Here is a 22189-nt window from a genome sequence, read left to right on the forward strand (position 1 = left end):
CTTCCCCATCTCTATCCCACCTCCATGTCTCCCCATCTCTTAACCCTCCTTCTCTCTCTCCCCTCTTTCTCCCCATGTCTCTCTCTACCCCCCTCGCTCCCTCTTCCCCTTTTCCTCACCTGCCTCTTGCTCTACCCTCTCTCCCTCTTCCCCCGTCTCTCTCCCACTACCTCTCTCTCCCCATCGCTCAAACCTCCCTCTCCTGCCCCCGTCTCTCTCTACCCTCTCTCTCTCCCCCGTCTCTCTCCCTTTTTCTCACCTCCCTCTCCTCTCTCCCCCCCTCTCTCCTATGTCTCTCCCCCTCCCTCTCCTCTCTCCCCCTCTGTCTCCCCCTCTCTCTCTCCTCTCTCCCCCTCTCTCCCCTGTATCCCCCCCCCCCCAGTCCCTCCTTCCCAAAACAAGCCCTCCTCTGAATACAGAGCAGCCCAGAGCCTGGTCCCCACCTCTCCATGTCCATACTGACCCACCGCTCCCCTCCTGAAGGGAGATATTCCACATTAGATACGTTCACAGAGCACATCTATATTTTGCGGCGTACTGTATTGACGACAGTGCAATCTCTTGAGGAGGAGCGGTGGAGTTCTTCCAAAGCGACTCACACTGAATGCCAGATGAGTGGTTAAGGAGCAGAGAGGTGTTGGGGATCTCAGCTCAGCTCAGGGATGCCTGCAGGTAAACTGCGGACATTGGGTCCCAGTAGTAATTGAGCACGTAGGAGTGGCTCCATGGCTCAGGGGATACAGGCTACTTTGAGGGAGAAGTGAATCAAGGGGAAAGGTCCTTGAAGTATGGTAATGTGAGTGTAATTATTCTGTACTGACTGTACCATTGGAATGCCGGTCAGACTTTAAGTTTAAATCCAGTTAGTGTTCCACTCATAGCCAATGAACGATGGGAAGTGGGAAGTGATATGGGAAGTGATCAGGGGTTGTTGGAGTTTCGTCTTGTGAATTTTAAAGATGAACTTGATAGTGCATTGTTATATACACAAGAGTTTTATGGTTCAGATTTGGGAGTACTCTTTTCTACTCTACATACATACATTTTCTACTCTACTACATTGGTCATGAGTTTTCGGGAGCATCACATTAAAGAAATATATCAGGATAGAATCCTTCCCAAAAAAGCTTAATTGGTTGATTACAACTTTTGTCCGGCTAGGCTTGGTTATTACATTCACACTAAGCTTTATATGTATATACATCAATGGCTGTGAAATGAGTCATTATCTGTGTGGATAATTGATAATAGAAGCATTAACAATTCTAAGATTATACTGAACCCCAATTAAAAGAAAACTGTGCCAATCTAAATGTTTGTGTTGCTTTCAACAAGATATATTGATTCCTTTATAGATAATATACTAGATTGGAGCATAGACCAAACAGGCACTTATTTCAAATTGATTTGTTACATGATTATGAGTAATACAGATAGGCCTACACATGAGGGGTGTTCTTTTTTGCAAAAAATATAAAACGTGCCGTGACATTGGGTTGGAATCAATAAGAGGTCAATAAGAATTGATTTGGTCTAAGTCACAGCAGGAGAAAAAAAACGAATGTTTCACTTCCCTTCACTTTTTATGGAGCTAAAGCGTAAAGTGGTGTACAATAGTGCCATCTGGTGGACAACTCCGGACTCCGGTGAAGCAGGCGGATCCCTGTGCCCACGGCAACCATGTATTTTAGCCGCCATTCGGTTTCATACTTTTTTCTTAGCCTACCTATCTATTACTGTCTACTGCTATAAAATAATGATTTTATAAAAATAATTATAATAATTGAACTACTACCAATACTAACCATACTACTACTACTAATAATAAAATATCAAATAATAAATAATAAAACACGAATAAAGAAAGCTCAAATTACGAGTAAATTATGAAATGCTGCCACCGTGTGTTATAATTGTGTATAACACATAAATATTGTGTGCACTACAGATTGTGACGCATGTATGTAAAATATAACATTTATTCTATATCTATTCTATAAGATACAATGTTTTTAATAAGCTATATATATACATTTTATTTAGTAGGACTTTCGAATTGAACTAGACCTGTCGAATTGGCGGTTATAACCTCATTCATTTAAGAGTGGATTTCCTCTAGACATTTGGTCTGAAGATACAGACGCACTGAGACTCACCTATACAACAATACTAGCCCAATACACCTACTGCTATCGCCTACTGCCACTACAACACATACGATCACTCACTGTAACTGCTAATATTAACAGCACAGGCCTAGAACCACCGCGATTGCTGCTACTTAATAGGCCTTACATTGTTTATTCTAAAAATAGCCTATACTTTTTAAACGATAGTAGGCTAGGTCTTCAAATACAAAGAGGCGACCAAATAGTCCCTCGTTTGTAAAGCCCTCGGGCGTTTCAAAGAAAACATCAGTGGATGAATAAATGAACAGTTGCACATCAATAATGCATCCACAGGTCCACGCTGGTCGGACCAGCACTGGTGCGACAGTAGAGACCGCCAGGTTGCGGAAGTAGACGCTACCTGCAGATGATGCGCATTTAAGACGGACTAGGGGAGGAGGCGCAACGTAGATGTGACAGTTGTCTGGTATGATGCAAATCTGAAGGGACTTCAGGAAATCGAACCGAAACGCAACAGTGTCGGGGAGATTCCCCGCTGTTTCATCTGGGATTTTCGAAGTACCTCGTCCGGGGTTTCTTTTTCAGTCTGTCACACATATGATTTCGGGAACATCTTTTATTTTATTCAAATATGGGGGCTCTACATTCTTTACCTGATGAACCCCAATATGTTGGTCTGGCGGAGAAAACAGGATGTGAGTATGCGTGGAAATACTTATATAGGCCTGCTGATTAAAAGGGCACTGCTACATGAACGACGCGGGTGTTTTGCATGTCTTAAGAGGAACCGACCTATTTGAGTGCTTAATGTTTAATTTAATCACAAGTTGGACAGATAAAGCCAACGGGGAGGACGCAATGCATATGCATTCGAAACAATTAAACTGGCATCTTAATAAGTGTACCGCTTGCCTCGACATGTTTTACCGGAAAGTACCAAAGATTATGTTGGTCTACCTCTAGTAAAAGTTTCCATGGACAGCACCAACCTCCTTTCATAGAAACTACGCTCACACCTGTATGACCTGCATGTAGGCCTACGCAAATTCCCTCTTCCCATTCAAATCAGACTTTGTTTACTTTACCATATTGTTCTGTACCAGCCTTGCTGAGACGGTGTTTTATCTCCCCTGCTAGTTTCCTTCGAACAGATCGGAATTCTACACAAAAGATTCAAGCAACTGAGCAACAATGGAGAAACTCTGAGGTGAACTGCAGTGTTAGGTTACCTATATATCCCCCACTGCCCTGCTGTATTCTGTATTGTTTAGTGTCGCCTCTCATTTCAATAGTGTGGTGGTTTTATACAGCCTACTGTCTGTTTTGACAAACAGGTTTAAGATCATACAGTTCCATATGAATATGCAGTACAACCACTCCCTAAATCCTGTTGGGTTTTGTTCACCAGGAGAGAAGATTTCAACACAATTCCAGATCTGCTATGCAATCCCATCAGATCCCAGATCATTGAGGCTTTCTTTGACAGGAGGTACAGCAATGATTTTGTAATACCTAATACCTTTTATACTCCAAGCTGTAGTTCAAATCATAACTATGTACTGTACTATATGCCCATAGTATTTTTACCATCATAAATATGATAGTTTTAATACTATACACTATTTATGCAAGCATAACGTGTAATAGGTAGATAACGACACATAACTTGCGTATCGGCCGACGCTCAACAACCCAACTTGTGTGTGTGTGTGTGTGTGTGTGTGTGTGTACACACTGCGCGTGTAGAAACTTCCGACAGACCGACGCCGTGGGCATGGTGCATGAGATCGGCTTCGGGGAGTTCCTGGTGGTCATGTCCCACTTCAGGCCGCCGTCCATACGGCTGGACGACGAGCAGAAAGAGGTCATCCGCATGGAGAAGCTCCGATGTGAGACCCCCCACTTTCCCTAGAAGACCCCGTTCAACGGCCCTCCCCCCTTCCGGTTATTTCTTTCCCTGTTGTGTTTGTCGTCGTGCCGTTCATCATTCATCGTTGGCCTCTCTGACCCCCCCATTTACGCAGTTCTGTTCAACATGCACGACACGGACAACGACGGCACCATCACCCTGGAGGAGTACAGACACGTAAGTGTGCAACGCAACACCATGCAGCGTGGCTGTGGTGGGTAACCTCCAGCCACGCCCATACTCTACACCTCCGTAGTAATCCCCCACCACATGTAAACACCGGTGGCTTCAGGGCGTTTGTATTCTTACTATCAGCCTGCAGGATGGGACACCTGAGCACTGGCCGTTGTTACAAACCAGGGGGGGATTCTAGTGGCTGTATTGATCCGTGACTCCCTGGGATGTCACGTGGTGGGGGGGAGGGATTAATTTTCTCTCCTGCTTCAAGGTCGCAAACCAATCTCTCTAACCTCGCCGACCCTCCCCCTCCGCCTGTACGGCCGTCAATCACAATGTGGACGGTTCCTCTCTGCACATAGTATCAGTAGCTTGTGTTGGCTGTACGATGCACTGCACAACGGCACCAAGTCAACAAATACACTTCAAAACAAATCTGTTGATTTGTTTAAAACAAGACAATTCTCTCCACCCTCCTGTGTTGTATGTCTTACGAATCGACAGTCTTTTGTTTGTTTTGCTAGAACACGTCCATACACTTTAAAATGTGGGCTTGCTGTACTGCTCATACAGCAGCTTCAGGCGATTGTTGTCTTGTTTTAAAGCTTGATTTGAATGGATTGATAGAGGTTTAAAACTCTTTGACACTGTTAAGATAGGTCTATTGGTGATGTACAACAAAACGGGTCCTATTTGACTGTTTTGTGCAGTATTTCGCTTTGCAGAGTGAAATTGAGAAGTGTTGCATTTCACGTACATGTGATAAACGGGAAAGAGGGATTCCACCAAACCAAGATGACCCTATTGGTAAGAAATGGTTGGATCTTTCCTACAGCACCTTTCAACGTATAATGCTAACACTGTGTCCGCTTGGCCAGGTGGTGGAGGAGCTGCTGTCTCGTAGCGGAGCGCTGGGAAAAGAAACTGCCAAAGGCATCGCCGACGCCGCAATGCTGGAGGTGGCAAGCATCTCCATGGGTCACATGGTAGGGCCGGCCAATTATACAAGGGTCACATGATGGGGCTGGCTAATCATTGCGTGCTGCTTATGTTTGTTGATTGTGTCCCTGAAGCTACTGTAATGCGCCCTTTTAAATTGCCCCTTGGGGACAAATAAAGTGCTTTGAAGTTGAAGTTGAAGTTGAATTGATGAGTCACACGGCAGAACAATCATTCAAAGTGATTGTTTATTGTCTGTCTGTTGTGTCGTCACGAAAGGACGATACAGACTAATGGTCATACCTAGGTTTATAGTCACATTCATAGTGCATCAAGATGAGAAGAGATGCCCTTAAAATGATTCAAATATGACATTTGAAAAGTCCTATACCGTCCTTTAAATGTTTATGTTTCAATGTAAAGACCCTGAGGTGGACTGTTCAGAATGTTATTTTGCACTCTGAAGCATACTGTCATATTTATAGACCTTTTGTAAAATTCCCCATGATTATCTTAATAATACATCTTTCCATATCGCCCAGCCCTATCACGTGGTACGATGACGGCTGTTTTTAACTGTGTGATTCCAAATCTATCCATCCACTTTAATTTAGTGTCTTATACCTTTTTCTTTTATTTTTCACACACAGGAACCCGATGAGTTTTACGCGGGAATCACATTTGAACATTTTAATAAGGTCAGTGGCCTGATTTAGTTGTTTTGTGTACTTGTTTTGTCAAAGCTGCTGTAGGTAATATTAAAGAGTTCTAATGACAGAGTGGGCGGAAAACTGTGACATTTTAAAACTAAACAACCCAAAAAATGTCTAATCCCTCTCTCCTAGTGTTGCATTTCACTCACCTGTGATTGACAGATAAGATCTATTCCCTGAAACAATCAGGGAAGAGATGCCCTGATTGGTCAGAAATAAGCTGGGCGTGGTCTAAAATCTAAACTGGCTCACAAAGGCAGGCGCAGTCAACTCAAAACAGATATTCGCCCAGGGAATTTCCCTCACTAATAGCTGGATATGCCGTTTCTATCTGACTTTACTGAAATAATATCCCTTAAATCTTACTTGCAGCTCCTTTTAAACATGACTTTCATCACATTCACTGCAAATGTTTCAATTCTTCAAATAAATAATACTAACTAATATGTTCTGCTTTTAGCTACTGAAAGAATTTGAAATTGAATCCAGGATGAACATCCGCTTCATGAACATGGACACAACCACGCTGTGCAAGTGACGTGCACACATCGCGTAAACGTGCACTACTTTGATCTTAAGAGGAGTTTATATTTATTATACTTTGGTCGTTTAGCAGCCTGAGACCCCTCCATTTAATTTCGATTTCCAAGGGATGTTCTCAATGGGTGTGGACCAAAAGGCCTCTGGATGCAACTGGATAGACCTACGACCCATCACAGCCACGCAATGTGTGGCACATCACGGCAGCCATCTTGGTTGTTTATGAAAATTCCTCAGCGGCGCTCTCATAGGGCGCTCCTATGTCCAGTCATCATACTAAACCCGCCCCCAAATTAGATTAACGGTTGTGATTGGCCCGACCCAGGCCGGGTCTGCTGGAAATAGGTCTGAGCGGAAGTGGAGCCAGACGCATTCGACCCAGAGCTCGTATGACATGAGCTTGTCAATTTGTCCGGTTCCCAGATGAGTAGTTTAGCATTCTATTTTAGAATCTTGGTTGAGTAGTTTGCTATAATGTTGCCTTGATAAGGGTTGATTATGTGCACTATAAGAATATATCCTGTATATGCCTTTGTCTTAATTCATGTTTAGAGTACTATGCAGGAACACAGGTTTTAGACACTATGTTCAGCATGATTGTCTGCAATATTGTACACAAACAAAGCCCTTATATAACAATCAGTCTATCAGTAAGCAATAATGGTACAGAGGTACTAACTGTATCTCCCTGTGCATGCAAATATGGATGCTCCAACATCCTATGAATGTCAAACCTACGATAATCAGGGATGTGTTAATGATAATGACACACTTTTGTATGAATATGAATGCATATATTTCATACCTTTTCATGTGTTTCAATAGCAGCCCAATAATGCCACTTTTTATCTAATAATGTTTGCACGTGCCTCCAATATGATGACAATTACTCACACTTTCACAATTAAACATTGAGTGAATGAAAGGCCTCAATGTCCATCATTTCTGGTGATGTCATGCATCATTAACAGGAAGGGTGTAAAACGCAGAAGCCACACAAAGGGGGGCAAACGGCGAGCATGTACAAGATGAAGACGGCAATAGTTGGATTGTGTTACTAAGTCTCAACTGTTTGCAATACGTGTCCACTGCCAGGGGCCTTTGTTTAGGTTCCAGTCGGCACTGTGTAAACATGCAGATGTTTAATTGATTTAACGACCTGACTCCAGCATACGGGTATGTGTCAGATGAACCAGACCTCCTCTTACTGTAGCAGACTTGTTACTAACCGCCTGTAAGTCACTCAAAAGTTTGGCTGCTAACAACATAGGAAACTAGGGCATGGACTGCATTGCACCAATAAATTGTACAAGGCATTATTGTTTGTATAATTTTTTTGTATTAACCTATATGAACACGGTGAAGCAGTGGTGGAAAGTACTCACAAGCTCATACTGAAGTAAAAGTTAAAACAAATTTACCCCAGAACCCTAGTAAACAGTACTTGAGTCCAAGTGAATGTCTGTCTATTAACTAAAGGTAATTAACTCACCATCCTGCCCTCATAGTTTGATGTGCAGACACATTCCCTCCACGCCCTCAGTTACATATGAACCTGTTGGTTTAGACAACGTGTTGTGAACAACCCAGTTTAGGTTTCGATCTCATTAGTTCCAGGCAGTACATTTAAACCCTTTCCAAGGTCACCCAGGATTAAATTACTGAAATAAAGAAATTAAAAGTTGTTCTTCAGTTGAGTTGCCCTTTAGTTTCCCTTTGAGCAAATGTTATCTTGGGTGGATCTTTACATTATGTGAGTCCTCACATGAGGTTCATTTTAGTCATAAAATAATGAGACACAATGGCAAACAAATTCAACGATCAAATCAATAAACAATTTGAATTTCACTGGGACTGCGTCTCCCCTTTGCCCTCCCGAAAGTACGTCAGTTTTTCATACAACCTACTCTCTAGTCACTTGATGGTGTACCGCTCTCCTAGATACCAAAATGTTACATGTTGTATTTATTGTTTTGATTGATGGTGTGAGCGTGATGCTTGCTACACAGACCAGACATAGCCTTTGCTCTTGTTCTAAATAAAAACCAACGTCCTACTTTACAAAAACAGGAAACTTGATTTATGACCCAGAGCCAACTGTTCGTCTACTTCCAGTTTTCTGCTTTAATGACCTCATCGGAAAAGGCAAAAAGGATATTACAAATAATTCAATTGATTGACATTAATTTATTACAATAATATTTTCAATGTTTTATAAATAAAATACATTTTTCAATAAGGTTCTTGGACGATAAAAATCCCAACCCATTCCGTACTTCCTCTTTACAGGCCTACATGCACGCACAGCGTCATTCTTATTCCTGCACATATCTGTGCACTATGCTCCATCTACTGTTCAGCACCCTGAACCACACACACACACACACACCCACACACACAGACACACAAGTCTCAGACACACACGCACACAGTGCCTTGTGACCGGCCAGACAACTGACTGTTTCACAGACTCTTTCCTATATGACTGTCGGCCTCTTCATGTCTTCAGGACATGTGTCACTGAGAGCTGTTGTCACACCTCCATCACCTAGTTCTCCCTCCCTGTTCAGTGAATTGTGTCCGCTGCTGGACCGTTACTGCACAGGACAGCTTTAACAGCAACTGGTGGCTCCACAATAACGTCCCCTTTTGCGTTTGCTGTATCAATAGGCCCAGTAAGGCTCGGTCATTTACAGAAAACATTGATTAGTTCATTTAGAAAAAGCTGATGCCTAAATTCCTCCATAGTCCATGTTTGCTTTTTTGTCTATTTCATTGTTTGCTTTTGGGTGATTCTGCACATAGTGTGATTGTAACAAAAGTTCAGATCAGCGTCATCTAGAAGCCATACACATCTCCATTTGGAGATAATTGGACAATCAAAGCCTAATAACAATGATCACGCAACCTCTGCCATTACACATTTGACCTCCACAAAAAATGGAAATAAATAATAAATACGATAAATACATATCCTTTGCAAGAAAACAACCGATGTGCCAGCCACCTTGAGACTCACACAAGTCCTTTGAACGTGAAACACTGAAACACGTTTCACCCTCTCCATCCTTTTCCCCGCTCATCTTCAGAGGAAGGTGTTGGCCGGGGCCCTGCTGCACACGCGTCCCTTCAAAGTCCTCAGCTCGCGGGCCACGTTCAGGAGGAACTCTTTGAACCGCCGCAGGACCACGCAGCCGTACACCTTCTGCTGGAAGATGTTCTGCGGCGGGGGCAGCTGTGTGGGGCCCCCGGCCGGCTCGGGGGCCGGCAGGTTGGGGAAGAGGTTCTGATAGAGGCAGCTGATGACGGAGGCCAGGCTGGTGCTGCGGTTCCTCACGTTGCTCAGCTCCGTCAGCAGCCGGCTGGAGGGCGACTGCAGGTCCGTCTGCTGCTCCAGCACCCGCTGGAGGTGCGGCAGGAAGGACTGCAGGATGGAGGAGACGCTCAGCAGCCGCTCTGAGGGCTCCAGGCCGGAGATCTTGGGCTTGGGGACCTCGCTGCTGGACGACTTGCAGAAGAGCTCTGACATCGCCCCCTGGCTGGCCTTCTGGAGGAGGAGGTGAGAGAGGAGAGAGTCAAAGTCGAATCCCCATGCAAATTCATTCCTTAACGTTGTCTGAGTTAGATGAAGTCGAGCCCATGCTGCCATCTCAAACCAAAGGCTGAGAAGCAGGATAAACAGTGCAGCAATATATATATAATATACAAAGCAACTATATTAGGAGACAGAGCATTGAAATGCATCTGGTTAGCGTCTGGACTCACGTATGTCCGGATGAGCTCCACAGATTCCTTGTGTATGAGTCGCGTTAGCTTCAGAGACTGCTGGAGGGGAATGCCACAGTTCTGGGTTCTGCACAGCGAGGCGGTCCGCGATGAGTGGATGGCCATGACCAACAGTAAAGAGAGCAGTGCTGATGGGAAAGACTCTAGTGGGGACACAAATACATAATAGTATCAAAAACACACCTGAAAAGCACTGTTGTGATAAACGAATAGAATATCACAAAAAACACCTAGAACTATATCTTTAGAAGTACAAAAGTACGTTGAACTATTGCACTACTGGTGCAATAGGATTTCAGAATAATGTGCGTAGAATCATATTCGCAAATTTAAATGAGATGAATCGTATAACAATATGATGATTCACAGCAGGTTTACTATTTTAGAAGTTACCTATCTCTAGTATAAGATAACAATACAGCTCTGAATATACTCATATAATGTAGCGTAAAGTCCTTACTTGTTGGTTGTAATAACAGTGGGAAATACATATGTCCAATCATTCCTCACAAAGTCTCAGAAACCAAATGTACACTTGTCATTGTCACACTCCTTAAATACTTTTAAAGGCTGAAACCACACATTTGTCAGAAGAGGAAATGACGTTTTCTTTATGAGGCAACCACATTTCCCAGAATTTCCCCCTTTTTGTCACACACAATTCTTTCCTCTAAATTTACACATCAAAAATATTGCAGGCTCATGGTTGAAGATATAATAGTCCTTGCCTACAGATTGTTTAATACATAGTTCAATATGTATACTGCTGAACAATACTATTTATCTTTGTCTTAAAAATGGATGTGTGTTGTACATTAAATGAAATGTTACATGTGAAAATACATGCAAATCATGCAGGCATATCAGGCACATATTTCAAATGCTTGAGCTTGCTAACTGGGGGTCCTCTTACTTCATATTCACGCAGGACGGTGGTATGTTTCCCTCTAGAGGACACTATTGGTATTACAAGTTACTTAATAATAATAAGCAAAATAACCAATACCCAATAATTTACTACAGTACTACTTTTACCATGATAAGAGTACTCTAAATGTAAATTTCTCCCGCTTTTTTCCCCCCAGAAATAATAACAAATATAAAGATATTTTGTTGATGCATGGAATGCCAAACCACAAATGTCCTCGTTTTTGATTTCAGAATCAAACAATGGAATTATATAATATACAATTAACACACCTGCATCTCAAAAAAGTCCTGAAACAACACTATTTAGGGCAGACCGTATAGGTAAGTTGCAACACTCTCAGTTGGACCAATCATAAAAGAATACAGTCAACAAGTCAAGAATCTTGTACTTTCTTACTGTAAGAAAGTAACAATTTTCATCAAGACAATTTTTTGCCTAACGCTCATTGTATTGTAGATACAATGGTTTGACCTACATAAACGTAAGTAGCAGTTTCTTTGTTTATTTGATCCTTTGATCCTTTTGGTGTGTTTTAGTGTCTCTCTGTCTTCAAATTTCTTAAGTCTATGAACAGGCCAGTGCCTCTCCTAATGATACCAGGTGTTATTTCCAACATTCCTACATTTGTTATGTCCCAACAAGGACGAACCAACCCGGTCGTCTGGGGCATAGCCAGGGCCATACACCTTATCAAGGGAGAGACTGCATCTTTTGTTATTCACATTTTCTTCATTATAATACTCGCCTCAAACCTTTGGTTCGGTGAGAAGAGGGATCGACAGCCAAGGAGCACGTCAGGAGACGTCTGTATCTTGCTGTATTACATCCTGGAATAAACCACCTATTCGACCCTCTGAGCCAACCTGTCAAGCTTCCTTGATTTCCACATTTCCAAGAATTACTACTACGACAAAAAAATACACAATGCAGAGTCTATACGAACAGTTTAGAAATAAGCTGAAATCTAACAGTAGCGTGTATCTTTTCAGCAAATACCTCCTTGTGACATCTATCCCCAGCTAGTATTACAGCTCAGTATTGGAGTAGGTTTTAACAACAGAACTATTTGTGTTTGACATTAACTTATATTACCTGTGAATGGTAGCAGACATCTAAGTTCGTTTTATTTGTAGAAGTTGAATATGGGCACCGTGTATCAGAGTTGAGAGACGTAGCACCAACAACCACTTAGGGGCTGGTGTGACTACCATCCCTGGTCTCCACTACAGTTCAGATTGTTCTTTTGATTATACATGTTTAATCCATAAATTGATTAATATAAATGTATGAGACTTTGCTCTGGGATTGTAAACAGGAAGCTGGCAAGGTCACATGGGGAAGGAGGAAAAAAGATATATACTGATATGTTATGCTTTTTGATAAATTAGCTCCCTGCTAAATACACAAATCTGCTGATCATTGATAGGTTAACAAAAAGATGATTTTGCTATTGGAACAAAAATTGTTCATTAAAAGACATCAGGAAATCACTGAGGTGACATTGCTTCCTGTATGACTTTGACCCAAATCAACTAATTATAGCTGTGTGTTGTGGCGTTGTGACGCTCACCCAGCCGTGCCATCAAACAGCATGACAAAGTCTGTGCACCACAAGCCACCGGTATCATGTCACCACCCAATCCAGGGACCTTCCAGCTGCTGAACAAGCACTTCACTTGAACTCTGGTCGGTGAGAAACATAACGTCATGGTGGGAAAGGAAATCTTTGTGTAAAGAATTTACACTCCAGGATCAGAGGAGGCTGAGGCAGAACACGGTGAGGTTGACACTGGGACTTTCCCTCAACTGAGACAGCAACATTTACAAAGAACACCAACAAAACTTAGATGCATATAAAATAGATTCAACTGTAAACTCTGAGAAATGTGAGACCTAAGTGTGCCTTATTCCTTATAGTGCCTTATAGTCTCTTTATTTTGTCTGACTGCACAGGAAACTATTTTATTTCAAATTTGTAGGTTTGTTTAGGAAAGTCCCTATGGTCTTGTGAAATATGTGTTTTGTAAGAACTTAACGTTACACAAATGTTTGGCCCATGACAGTTCTGAACCAGTCTCAAATGAAAGTACAACACATGTAGGATCATACACACACACACACACACACCATAGAACAGAAAGCGTAGGCCTTTCTGTGAAAGAAACGTGTATGTTTTACGTGTGTTTACATGTGTAAAATGCTCACCTTTTGGTAAAAGATTGGCCAAGGAGAACTGTGCCTCTTGCTGTTTAATAGGTGTGTACACACAGTTTAAACTGCAATAAAATGTATATACTGCTCATACAACAACCTCAATCATCCTCAAATCTTACATTTGCCCATTTAAGGTGTAAACAACTAAAATCCGAGATGTGACGGTCTAAAAGGAAAACTGAAAAATACAAGGTTTAGATTTTATCTTGAGAAATTCTAAAAGTAAACAACTTGTGAACATCATTTGTTTCATTGAATCAAACCATGTCTCTTTTCACTCTTCTGTACTCATGTCAGGAACAATGTTAAATATTTATTCAAGTTTCTATTTAAAACAGGAGGTCCAGGAGACCCATGTTCAAGACCACTACATTACACATCGCATCAAACTGACCTGTGATAAAATAGTATTTATTTTTTTCCATACATACACGTCATTCTTAGAGGGATTCATTGCACGGGATAATCTCAGAGTGTCAAAAACCTATGACACGCCAACAAAACAATAATTAAACAAAACAAAAAACTGACTGAAGTTTTAATTTAAGAGGGGTATCAAAGGGTTTTATCTTTCCCATGTTGTAAAACCTGTGAACATTAAATTATTATAGTCTTCTCTCTAGGACAAAAGACTAATAGAAAGGCTAATGGTGTTATTATAAATCAAGCACCAAACATTCATCTCTCCATCCAGTAGGATGGAAACGTTGTGCAATCTGTTCAATGATATCCATCAACATTGCAGAGATTATGTCAACTTGGTCACTGGCACACTCTTTAATCAAATGCAACCCAGACCAGCCATTTATTAGGTTAAATAGAGTAGAATCAGAGACCTTGCAGAGATCATTGTACTTTAAAGAAAGCCTGTGGTTTGTGACAGTATCATACAATCTGATAAAGTCCAGTCGTTTGACCGTAGCATGTAGGCTATGTAGGATGTTCAGCTACCGCATGACCATATTTCTATATTATAAGAAAACAAAACTTTTTTATATTAAGTTTCGATGTCAGTAATAGACCATTGCCTCTGTATGTTCTAGCTATATTCTCATGTACAAATATTCATATCAAAAGTTATACAGCACAATTCTCACCTTTTTTTCCTTTACAAGACCTTGGATTAGTGAACATTAAATGATTCACAAATTTGGATGAAACAAAAAGGTGCCGGACTTGTAAAACTATACATATATATATATATATATATATATATATATAAACAAATAAATACATATATATTTATATATGTATATTTATATATATATATAGAAATATATATAAAACCTACATATTTAAATAACTCAAATTTGCTTCATAGGCACAACATAAATAAAGGCATTTGTGAAATTATCATATAAAATATGGCGCTAATGTCTTGTATCCATATGCTTGAAACAAAAAGGTAATGACCACTTTTATTTACAAACAGCTAAAATTAGATCAGACAGATCCATGCTTTACTTCACAACCTGAATTTGTCCTTAAAGTGCATGCAATAATAAGCAGTTTTACCAAGTGGGGTCTTCAACTGTGATAAGATAAATGAGTGGATTCAACTAATGCCAATTCTTTCGACGTAAACAAAACCATGAGGGTATAAGAGTTAGCTTAAAATAGGTGGCACTACAGATTACTGCATGTAAAAAGCACAACAGAAAAGTATAAGAAAGCATCTCAAAAACAAAACAAAACAAATGCTCTGACCTAATCCAGTGACCCCTGTACCATTCACCAATCACATTCTGAGAAACGTAAGACCAGCCAACCACGGCGGACCCCTACCAAACATTCCACAACGGCAATGCCCCCTAATGTCACGTATGCATTATGCATCATATATCATACTAACATAATGGGTACAAACTTAAATATATATCAAAGTGCCCATCTTTACTAAAATTGTTCCTGAATTCATTCAATTCCTTACCAAAAAGGAGGAGGAGAAATGGCGCAGGGGGAAAAGTCTTGTAAGATATTGTTGTTTGATTTTATTGTGTCCAACTCTACGTGATGAGTTTACACCATTACACTACGTTGGATTTTATTGACAGGATGTAGAATCTTTTGGTTGTTTTTTTTCTTTCCCCTCTTCAAGTTTCACCAAAAAAGTTCCCATTGCACGTAACACATTGATTTGGAAATGCAATACCTAAAGGAGAGAGAGCGCGAGGACAGACAGTTATCCAGCTTGTTTTGCCCTGGGGGGAGGAGGAGGGGAGGGGAGACGAAGGTCAAGTTGGCATGAAGGGGTGAGAACTTGGGCACAGTTGTCCTGTAAAGATACATCCACTTTCATCTGTCGTCCTCTTTGAAGTCCAGGGATCTCAAGCTTCCAAAGCCGAGCCGAGAGCTTTCCGAATCAAAACCATCTGATTCCCTTTCCTGGCGCTCAAACAGCTGCTTTATCCGCTCAGTACGTTCCTTCTGGAGTGAGACCAGCTCCTCTTCAATCTGCAAACACAACGGGTTTGGACTTTAGAGGAATCACGTGGCTTCATACATCATGACCATTAAAGGGAGAAGAGAAACACTGCACATTTCCGTCTCCAACATAAGAGGTAGACATCTATCCATCCATCCATCTATCTATCTATCTATCTATCTATCTATCTATCTATCTATCCAGCCATCCATCCATCCATCATCCGCCAATCTACCTAGCCATCCAGCTATCTATCCATTAATCCATTAACCCATCCTATCCATCTTTCTGTACCCATCTCACCTTCTGTTCAAGGTGGGCCCTTCGTATGGCGATCTTCTGCTCAAGCTTCTGCTGCTCCCGTTCATGTTGGCTCTCTATCTGTGACTTGGTCTTGCTCTGGTAGGCATCCAGAAGCTCCTTTTCCTGCTGGAGCTGCTGCTTCAGAGCTTGGCATTCTGTTTCCTGCTCTGCATCCAAACGCATCTAGAGAAACAGGAAGGAAAAGGGAACACTTTACTAAACCAAATGAGAACACTGGGTCATCAGCGCAGCATGGGAGCTGTCTGAAGGCAGCACAGTGGATTAAATTGTCCTTAGATAGAAATCAGATGTATTTTGAGCACCCTCTGAGAAAGCTATATTTTGTATTTAGTTGTCTTAAGCTCCTTTAGAATTGCTTCATTTGAAGTCTGTAAGTTTATTGTCATTGTCATTTAATATTTCTGTTATTCCAGTGGTTCTGAACTGAACAACAAATCCTATAAAATTAAGAATGTTATAACCTGTTCTTCTACTCATGTTGTGTATGCCATCACCTGTCCTTGTGGTTTTGTTTATGTAGGTAAAACCAGCCGACCATTGCGCAACAGAATAAGTGAACATAAAAATGTCTTAAACTATGTTTAAATGTGATGCTTTAACTTTGCTTGTACCTTGACTGTTTGTAATTTCCTCAATATGATCACTGTGAAGTGTTACGATATGCCCTGATTTATTTACCTATGTAAATTGCCTTTTTTGGATGTATATATGTATATATTGTCTGTCTATTCACAATTTCACATCAATAATTGAATTATTGGTTGGGACTCCCTATTGGGTGTCCCTTGTTGTAGGTCTCTATAAATGAAGCTCTCCCCCTTTGGCATGGTTACTCTGATGAAGGCCTAGTGCTGAAATGTCAGCACGCAGCATGCCAGAAAATAAAGTGGTGATTGTAAAGCAGCAGTGTTGCGCTCTTCCTTTGTACTGCTCAAAATTTGAAACCTTGAAAAGCTGCACCTGCAAAAGAATCTTCCAAGGTGTGCAGGCCCTCTCTAAATGCCAGTGGTTCTGCCACCCATGACAGGATCCTATGCACTCATGTTAGACAATACATCATGAATTCTCACCAACAAAACAACAATCACATAAATTCTTCTTTGAATGCTGTCATACTAATGTAACACTGTAATGGCTTTCTTTGGGATAAATTTACAATTTGCAACAATTTGGTGCCCCTGGTGGTGAAGGCATCGGAAGGCATCGGATACAGGGGCGGTTGGGGGTTCTCGTACCGTTTGCGATGCCATCATCTCGTTGATGCTGTGCTCGTACTGCTCGGCCAGCAGAGCCAGCTTGCGTGTCTGCTCCTCCTTCAGGGACTTGAGGATGACCCTGTGGTCCCCTTTAGGGGCCACCTCCAGCTGGTTGTTCCTCAGAGCTTTGTACTGCTTGTTCTGCACCTTGCATGTGTCCTGGAACTGCTTCTTGATCTGCATCTCCAGCATCTTGCAGATAGGAATGAGCAGAGAGACACGTGTTCATGTGTTTTATGTGTGTACAGCTTCAGTCTAGTAAAGTGCTTGCAGACTGCCCCCCGAAAAACACTGATAAACACCGGCATCGGACCAGTGTGCCGTACCTGACCATGAGGAATCGGTGTCTTTGACCATCATTCTGAAGTTGGGTTTGGGGTTTGTAGGGGCAGTGTGCAAGCATCCAATCATGCATAGTTTGCATAGTGTATTTATGTATGTTATAGGTACATGTATTTGTATACTGTATAATATGTTCATACAAGCCTGTAGTGTTAACACCCATGGAGAAAACTTGGTTTATCATTAAACCTGGAAAAAGGTTTAGTGATGCTAGCATAATAAATAAATACCAGCTACTGCGAAATGTTGACTGAAAGTAGTTTCTTGACTTCATTTAGGAATGGGCCTGATCTTTGGTATCTTTGATGTGAGGCAATATTTAAAATGTTCAATTATTACTGTGAAGCACATTGTTTACTGAAAGTATCACCATGTTGTTGTGAAAGCCGAACCAAAAAGATTCTCACCTGAAAACAAATAGACGGAATAATCAAGCTACATCACTGTTATGTTCACACAATCTACAGGACAATGACTTGTTTGACATCTTTCAGTAGATCCATGTTCATATGATAACATCTCCATGTTTATACTCATGATGAGTAAACAGATTTTAGCACCTGCAAATGCCACCATCAGTGTCCTATTTGCTGTGTGAAAGCATCTGAAGTGTAGGACTCTATTTACATACAGGAAGGTGTCATCCAACCCTAAGTTCCAAACAAGAAGTACAAGTCCACCATCTTGGTATTTTGTGTTAAAAAAAATTGAGAACAAAAAGCAACCAGTTGTTATAATTTGGATTATGCCACATTCCCTCATATGAGGGGAATCAGGAAGAATGAGGAAGTAGGAATAATCTCTGATGTGATGACTTCACGTTCACACGCTCGCATAAGGGAGACTTTGGAAGCAAGGACTGTGATGATGTATGGCCCCATTGACAGTATGTTAAATGGCGCCTCAACAAATGTTGGGTGGGGGCTGATAATGTATTTTGGCCTTGATGATGCATGATTGGTACAATATATATGATTTGCAATTTCAAGCTAACTTTTCAACCTTTTTCAACTTTGCTTTGAACCAAAAAACACCTGATAGGCCTATAAGGCTTCTAAGAGCACATTTCAAACAAAGAAATGCGCATACTGTGACCTTAATAATATTAAAGTATTTATCAAATACACAATAAACTACATAAAAAAACAAGATAAAAAAACCTGCAACCTCTTGAGTACATATGTATAAAGCCATCTTGATCCAATCAGTTCTGCCCGAGTCTGAGATATTGTATCTGTTTGAAAGTTCCTAAAGCTCAGACCCTAAGCTCAGGTGACTTGAATGCTGTAACCATCTTGGAAAGTGGTAATCACGGCTACTCCGACATGGTGTGAACGGCCCATTCTAATGGTGAATAAGCACCAAGTTGGCAGCTTGGAATGTGTGTGAGATCATGCGAGAAGCAATTGGTAGTAAGTCATAGTCCACCTATTCTGTAAATCATTATCAATCAAGATGATCATGTAAAATCATGTTGAAAAAAAGATGATAAAATGATTAATGAAAAAACGACTTCATAGATTTTAAACCAACTATACTTGATTAAAGCACATTGGCCTATGCTTAAATTGTTAAAAATGAGTGGTTCTGAAAGTGCTAAATTCACTAGTCAAAGCGATTAATTTCTTAGCCATGCTGAAGTTCCTGGACTATACCTACAGTAGTGTTACTGAAAGCTCTGAATACAATTCACTAGCCAAAGCGCTAAAGTTGAGAGCCACACCTTGAGGTTCCTGGGCTTAACCTATTGGTAATGAAAGCTCTGAATACAATTCACTAGCCAAAGCGATAAAGCTGGGAACCATACCGTGAGATTCCTGGGCTAAACCTAGTTGGACTGAAAGCTCTGAATACAATTCACTAGCCAAAGCGCTATAGTTGAGAGCCACACCTTGAGGTTCCTGGGCTAAACCTATTGGTAATGAAAGCTCTGAATACAACTCACTAGCCAAATCACTAAAGCTGGGAGCCATACCTTGAGATTCCTGGGCTTAACCTATTGGTACTGAAAGCTCTGAATACAATTCACTAGCCAAAGCACTTAAGGTGGTATCCACACTTAAAAGTTCCTGGGCTATACCTATTGGTACTGAAAGCTCTGAATACCATTCACTAGCCAAAGCGCTCAAGTTGAGAGCCTCACCTTGAGGTTCCTGGGCTGCTGCCGCTGCTCCAAGGTGTGCTTTCTGTGTAGTTCTCGCTCCCGACGACTGTCATACTCCTCTTGGTTCTCAAGCTCAGTCTGGTGTTGCATTCGGACAAGCTCTGCGCGTAGCGACTGCAACATCTGTAGCTGCCTACGCTCTAGGTCCTGGGTGGACTCATCCTGTCGTATCATCAAGGCATGTTCCATCTCCTTCTGGATCCTCTTCTTGTTCAGCTCCTGGAAGAGGAAAGTTAAATGTCATGTCAATGACAATCACACAAACACAGTATGTACTTATGGACACAATTTGGGTGTCAAAAAAACAAAATTGATCATAGTGGATTGATCGTGTTCCTGTTTAGCTGGATCTTAATTTTCCGTGACCTGTGTAGCAAGGCACCTGACTTTCCATCATACAAGATTACAATTTCAAATTGCCTGTTTTGTTCTCTCATACACACATTTGCATTATTATCCATATATTTGGTGTCATATATATGTCACTTGTATGCAGATGACATAAAACTGTATTGTAATGAAAACTTCGAACAGGATAGATTTTTGCCATGGCTTGTTATGATTACAAAAGTTAAGACAAAATATTTCTTAACTTTACAAAACATCTTTAAATGACGCCGTTATAATTGTATCTTTTACAGTCACCTATAAACAACTTTTGTTTAGATTGCAATTTGAGTGTAATCTGTTTGAAATAATACAGCTATACGTCATTTTAAATGCGCTGTGAGAATATCCGTTCTGGTTGACTGTGCATGCCTACTTCTAAAACTTTTTACACTGCTCCTGGCTCCTTTCTGACCAACCAGGGCATCTCTTCCCTGATTGTTTCGGGGAATCCATCTTGCCTGTCATTCCCATTCAGGCACACAGCGGGGTGATTTAGTTACAAAATCTTACCCTCCTCTGCTCTTTTTTAATCAGTCTAATTTCAACCCTCAAATCTGAAATACAGCAGCTCCAATAAAGATCTCAGACGGGACCTTCATACCTCTCTGATCTGCTCCTGTTCAAACTCGTGCCTCTTGACCACCGTGCGTCGCTTGATGGCCCGACAGCTCCGGTCGTAGACCATCCTCTGCTGGCCCAGCAGGTGTGACTCCTCCTCAGCCTGGGAGCGCTGCATCGTCTCTTTGTGCCGGGACAGATGCTCCTGCTTCTCCTCTTTGGGTATCCCAGAGTCTTGAGTCACCTCCTGAGGAACAACAGACGAGATCCATGTTTCATGGGACGGTTGTTTCATAAAACGGATTGACTCTCGAGATTTGTTTGTTGTTCTTTTGACACGTATAGTATTACGGTGATATGTCACATACGTCTTTGATCTTGTCTTTACAAAGCCTGTACTCCTTCTTCTGGCTCTCCAGGAAGGTGGTGAGCTCTTTCTTCTGCTGCACGACGATCTGTTGCTGGATCCTCCTCTCCTCCGCAGCCGTTGCCTTCATCTAGGAGCGAGACACAACCAAAAAACACAGCGCTGTATGAACGATCGGCTCAGCCCCGGACGCCACGAGCACCACCGTTCTGGTGGAACCTGCACCCAGTCCGACCGTGGTTCCCCGCACCTCCTTGTCCGTCTGAGCCACGTGCCGCTTGGCCAGTCTCTCCAGCTCTATGTAAGTGTTGTTGGCGTGCGTCTCCAGCTCCTTCTGCAGCCGTAGCCGGTGCTCGTCCATCTCGGCCTTGAGCCGGTTCTCCAGGGCGATCAGCTGCTTTTGGTGCTGCCGCCGCATGCGCTTGTACCCAGACATCTGCTATCGCAGCTCAGAATCCTTCTCATGCTCCTGGATCGACGGGATGACCTGGACACACACGTAGTGACACAGAATGTTATGTAGGACACGGCATGAGAAGCAAGCATAGTGACAGAGGATGTTATAAAGGATAGGTTATAAGGATATGTACAAATGAGCATGTGCATATACTTGTATACGTGTGGATGTGGTGACACACACATGCTGACAAGAGAATGTAGAATTTATATATTTAATATGAACTACTGTTTGATGAGAGAGTGAGAGAGAGAGAGAGAGAGAGAGAGAGAGAGAGAGAGAGAGAGAGAGAGAGAGAGAGAGAGAGAGAGAGAGAGAGAGAGAGAGAGAGAGAGAGAGAGAGAGAGAGAGAGAGAGAGAGAGAGAGAGAGAGAGAGAGATATTGACACACAGACACACAGACATACAGGCATAAATACATGTTTGTTGTCACTGAAAGACCATATACCTACTTAAGATATAAACATCAACATATTTGGTGTGGTAGGGAGTGGTATTTGGTGTGGTAGGGAGTCAATTGTATAGAAATAAGCAACTCAAAAGATAGATAACATCATCCTCATTTTGA

The 22189-nt window shown here is 41.7% G+C and overlaps 3 protein-coding genes across 3 annotated transcripts; 1 reads left to right on the top strand and 2 right to left on the bottom strand.

The window, feature by feature from the left end:
- Positions 1–2663: 2663 nt before the first annotated feature.
- Positions 2664–7271, top strand: tescb (tescalcin b). The gene is made up of 8 exons (XM_084486198.1): positions 2664–2824; positions 3267–3336; positions 3538–3618; positions 3876–4018; positions 4154–4215; positions 5094–5201; positions 5805–5852; positions 6328–7271. The coding sequence occupies exons 1-8, from the start codon at positions 2761–2763 to the stop codon at positions 6403–6405; spliced, it is 654 nt and encodes a 217-aa protein (XP_084342324.1). The 5' UTR covers positions 2664–2760; the 3' UTR covers positions 6406–7271.
- A 1418-nt stretch (positions 7272–8689) lies between these two features.
- On the bottom strand, positions 8690–12133 carry m17 (IL-6 subfamily cytokine M17; the record flags this gene model as incomplete). Its single annotated transcript, XM_084486400.1, has 3 exons — positions 8690–9954; positions 10173–10336; positions 12121–12133. 3 exons carry the CDS (start codon positions 12131–12133, stop codon positions 9493–9495), a joined length of 639 nt encoding a protein of 212 aa, XP_084342526.1. The 3' UTR covers positions 8690–9492.
- A 3500-nt stretch (positions 12134–15633) lies between these two features.
- Positions 15634–21627, bottom strand: taok3b (TAO kinase 3b; the record flags this gene model as incomplete). Its single annotated transcript, XM_084486540.1, has 7 exons — positions 21415–21627; positions 21166–21294; positions 20841–21044; positions 19829–20068; positions 17323–17535; positions 16067–16249; positions 15634–15792 (listed from the first exon to the last, which is right to left on the bottom strand). The coding sequence occupies exons 1-7, from the start codon at positions 21598–21600 to the stop codon at positions 15634–15636; spliced, it is 1314 nt and encodes a 437-aa protein (XP_084342666.1). The 5' UTR covers positions 21601–21627.
- Positions 21628–22189: the final 562 nt, after the last annotated feature.

This window comes from Micromesistius poutassou (genome assembly GCF_964030765.1).
Source record: "Micromesistius poutassou genome assembly, chromosome: 22".
NCBI lineage: Eukaryota > Metazoa > Chordata > Actinopteri > Gadiformes > Gadidae > Micromesistius > Micromesistius poutassou.

Excerpts from the sequence above, each read along its gene's own strand:
- tescb (XM_084486198.1), top strand. The coding sequence starts at position 2,761 with ATGGGGGCTCTACATTCTTTACCTGATGAACCCCAATATGTTGGTCTG. Across the intron at positions 3,619-3,875 it reads GAGGCTTTCTTTGACAGGAG|AAACTTCCGACAGACCGACG; the intron begins GTACAGCAATGA and ends CTGCGCGTGTAG. Across the intron at positions 5,853-6,327 it reads CATTTGAACATTTTAATAAG|CTACTGAAAGAATTTGAAAT; the intron begins GTCAGTGGCCTG and ends TTCTGCTTTTAG.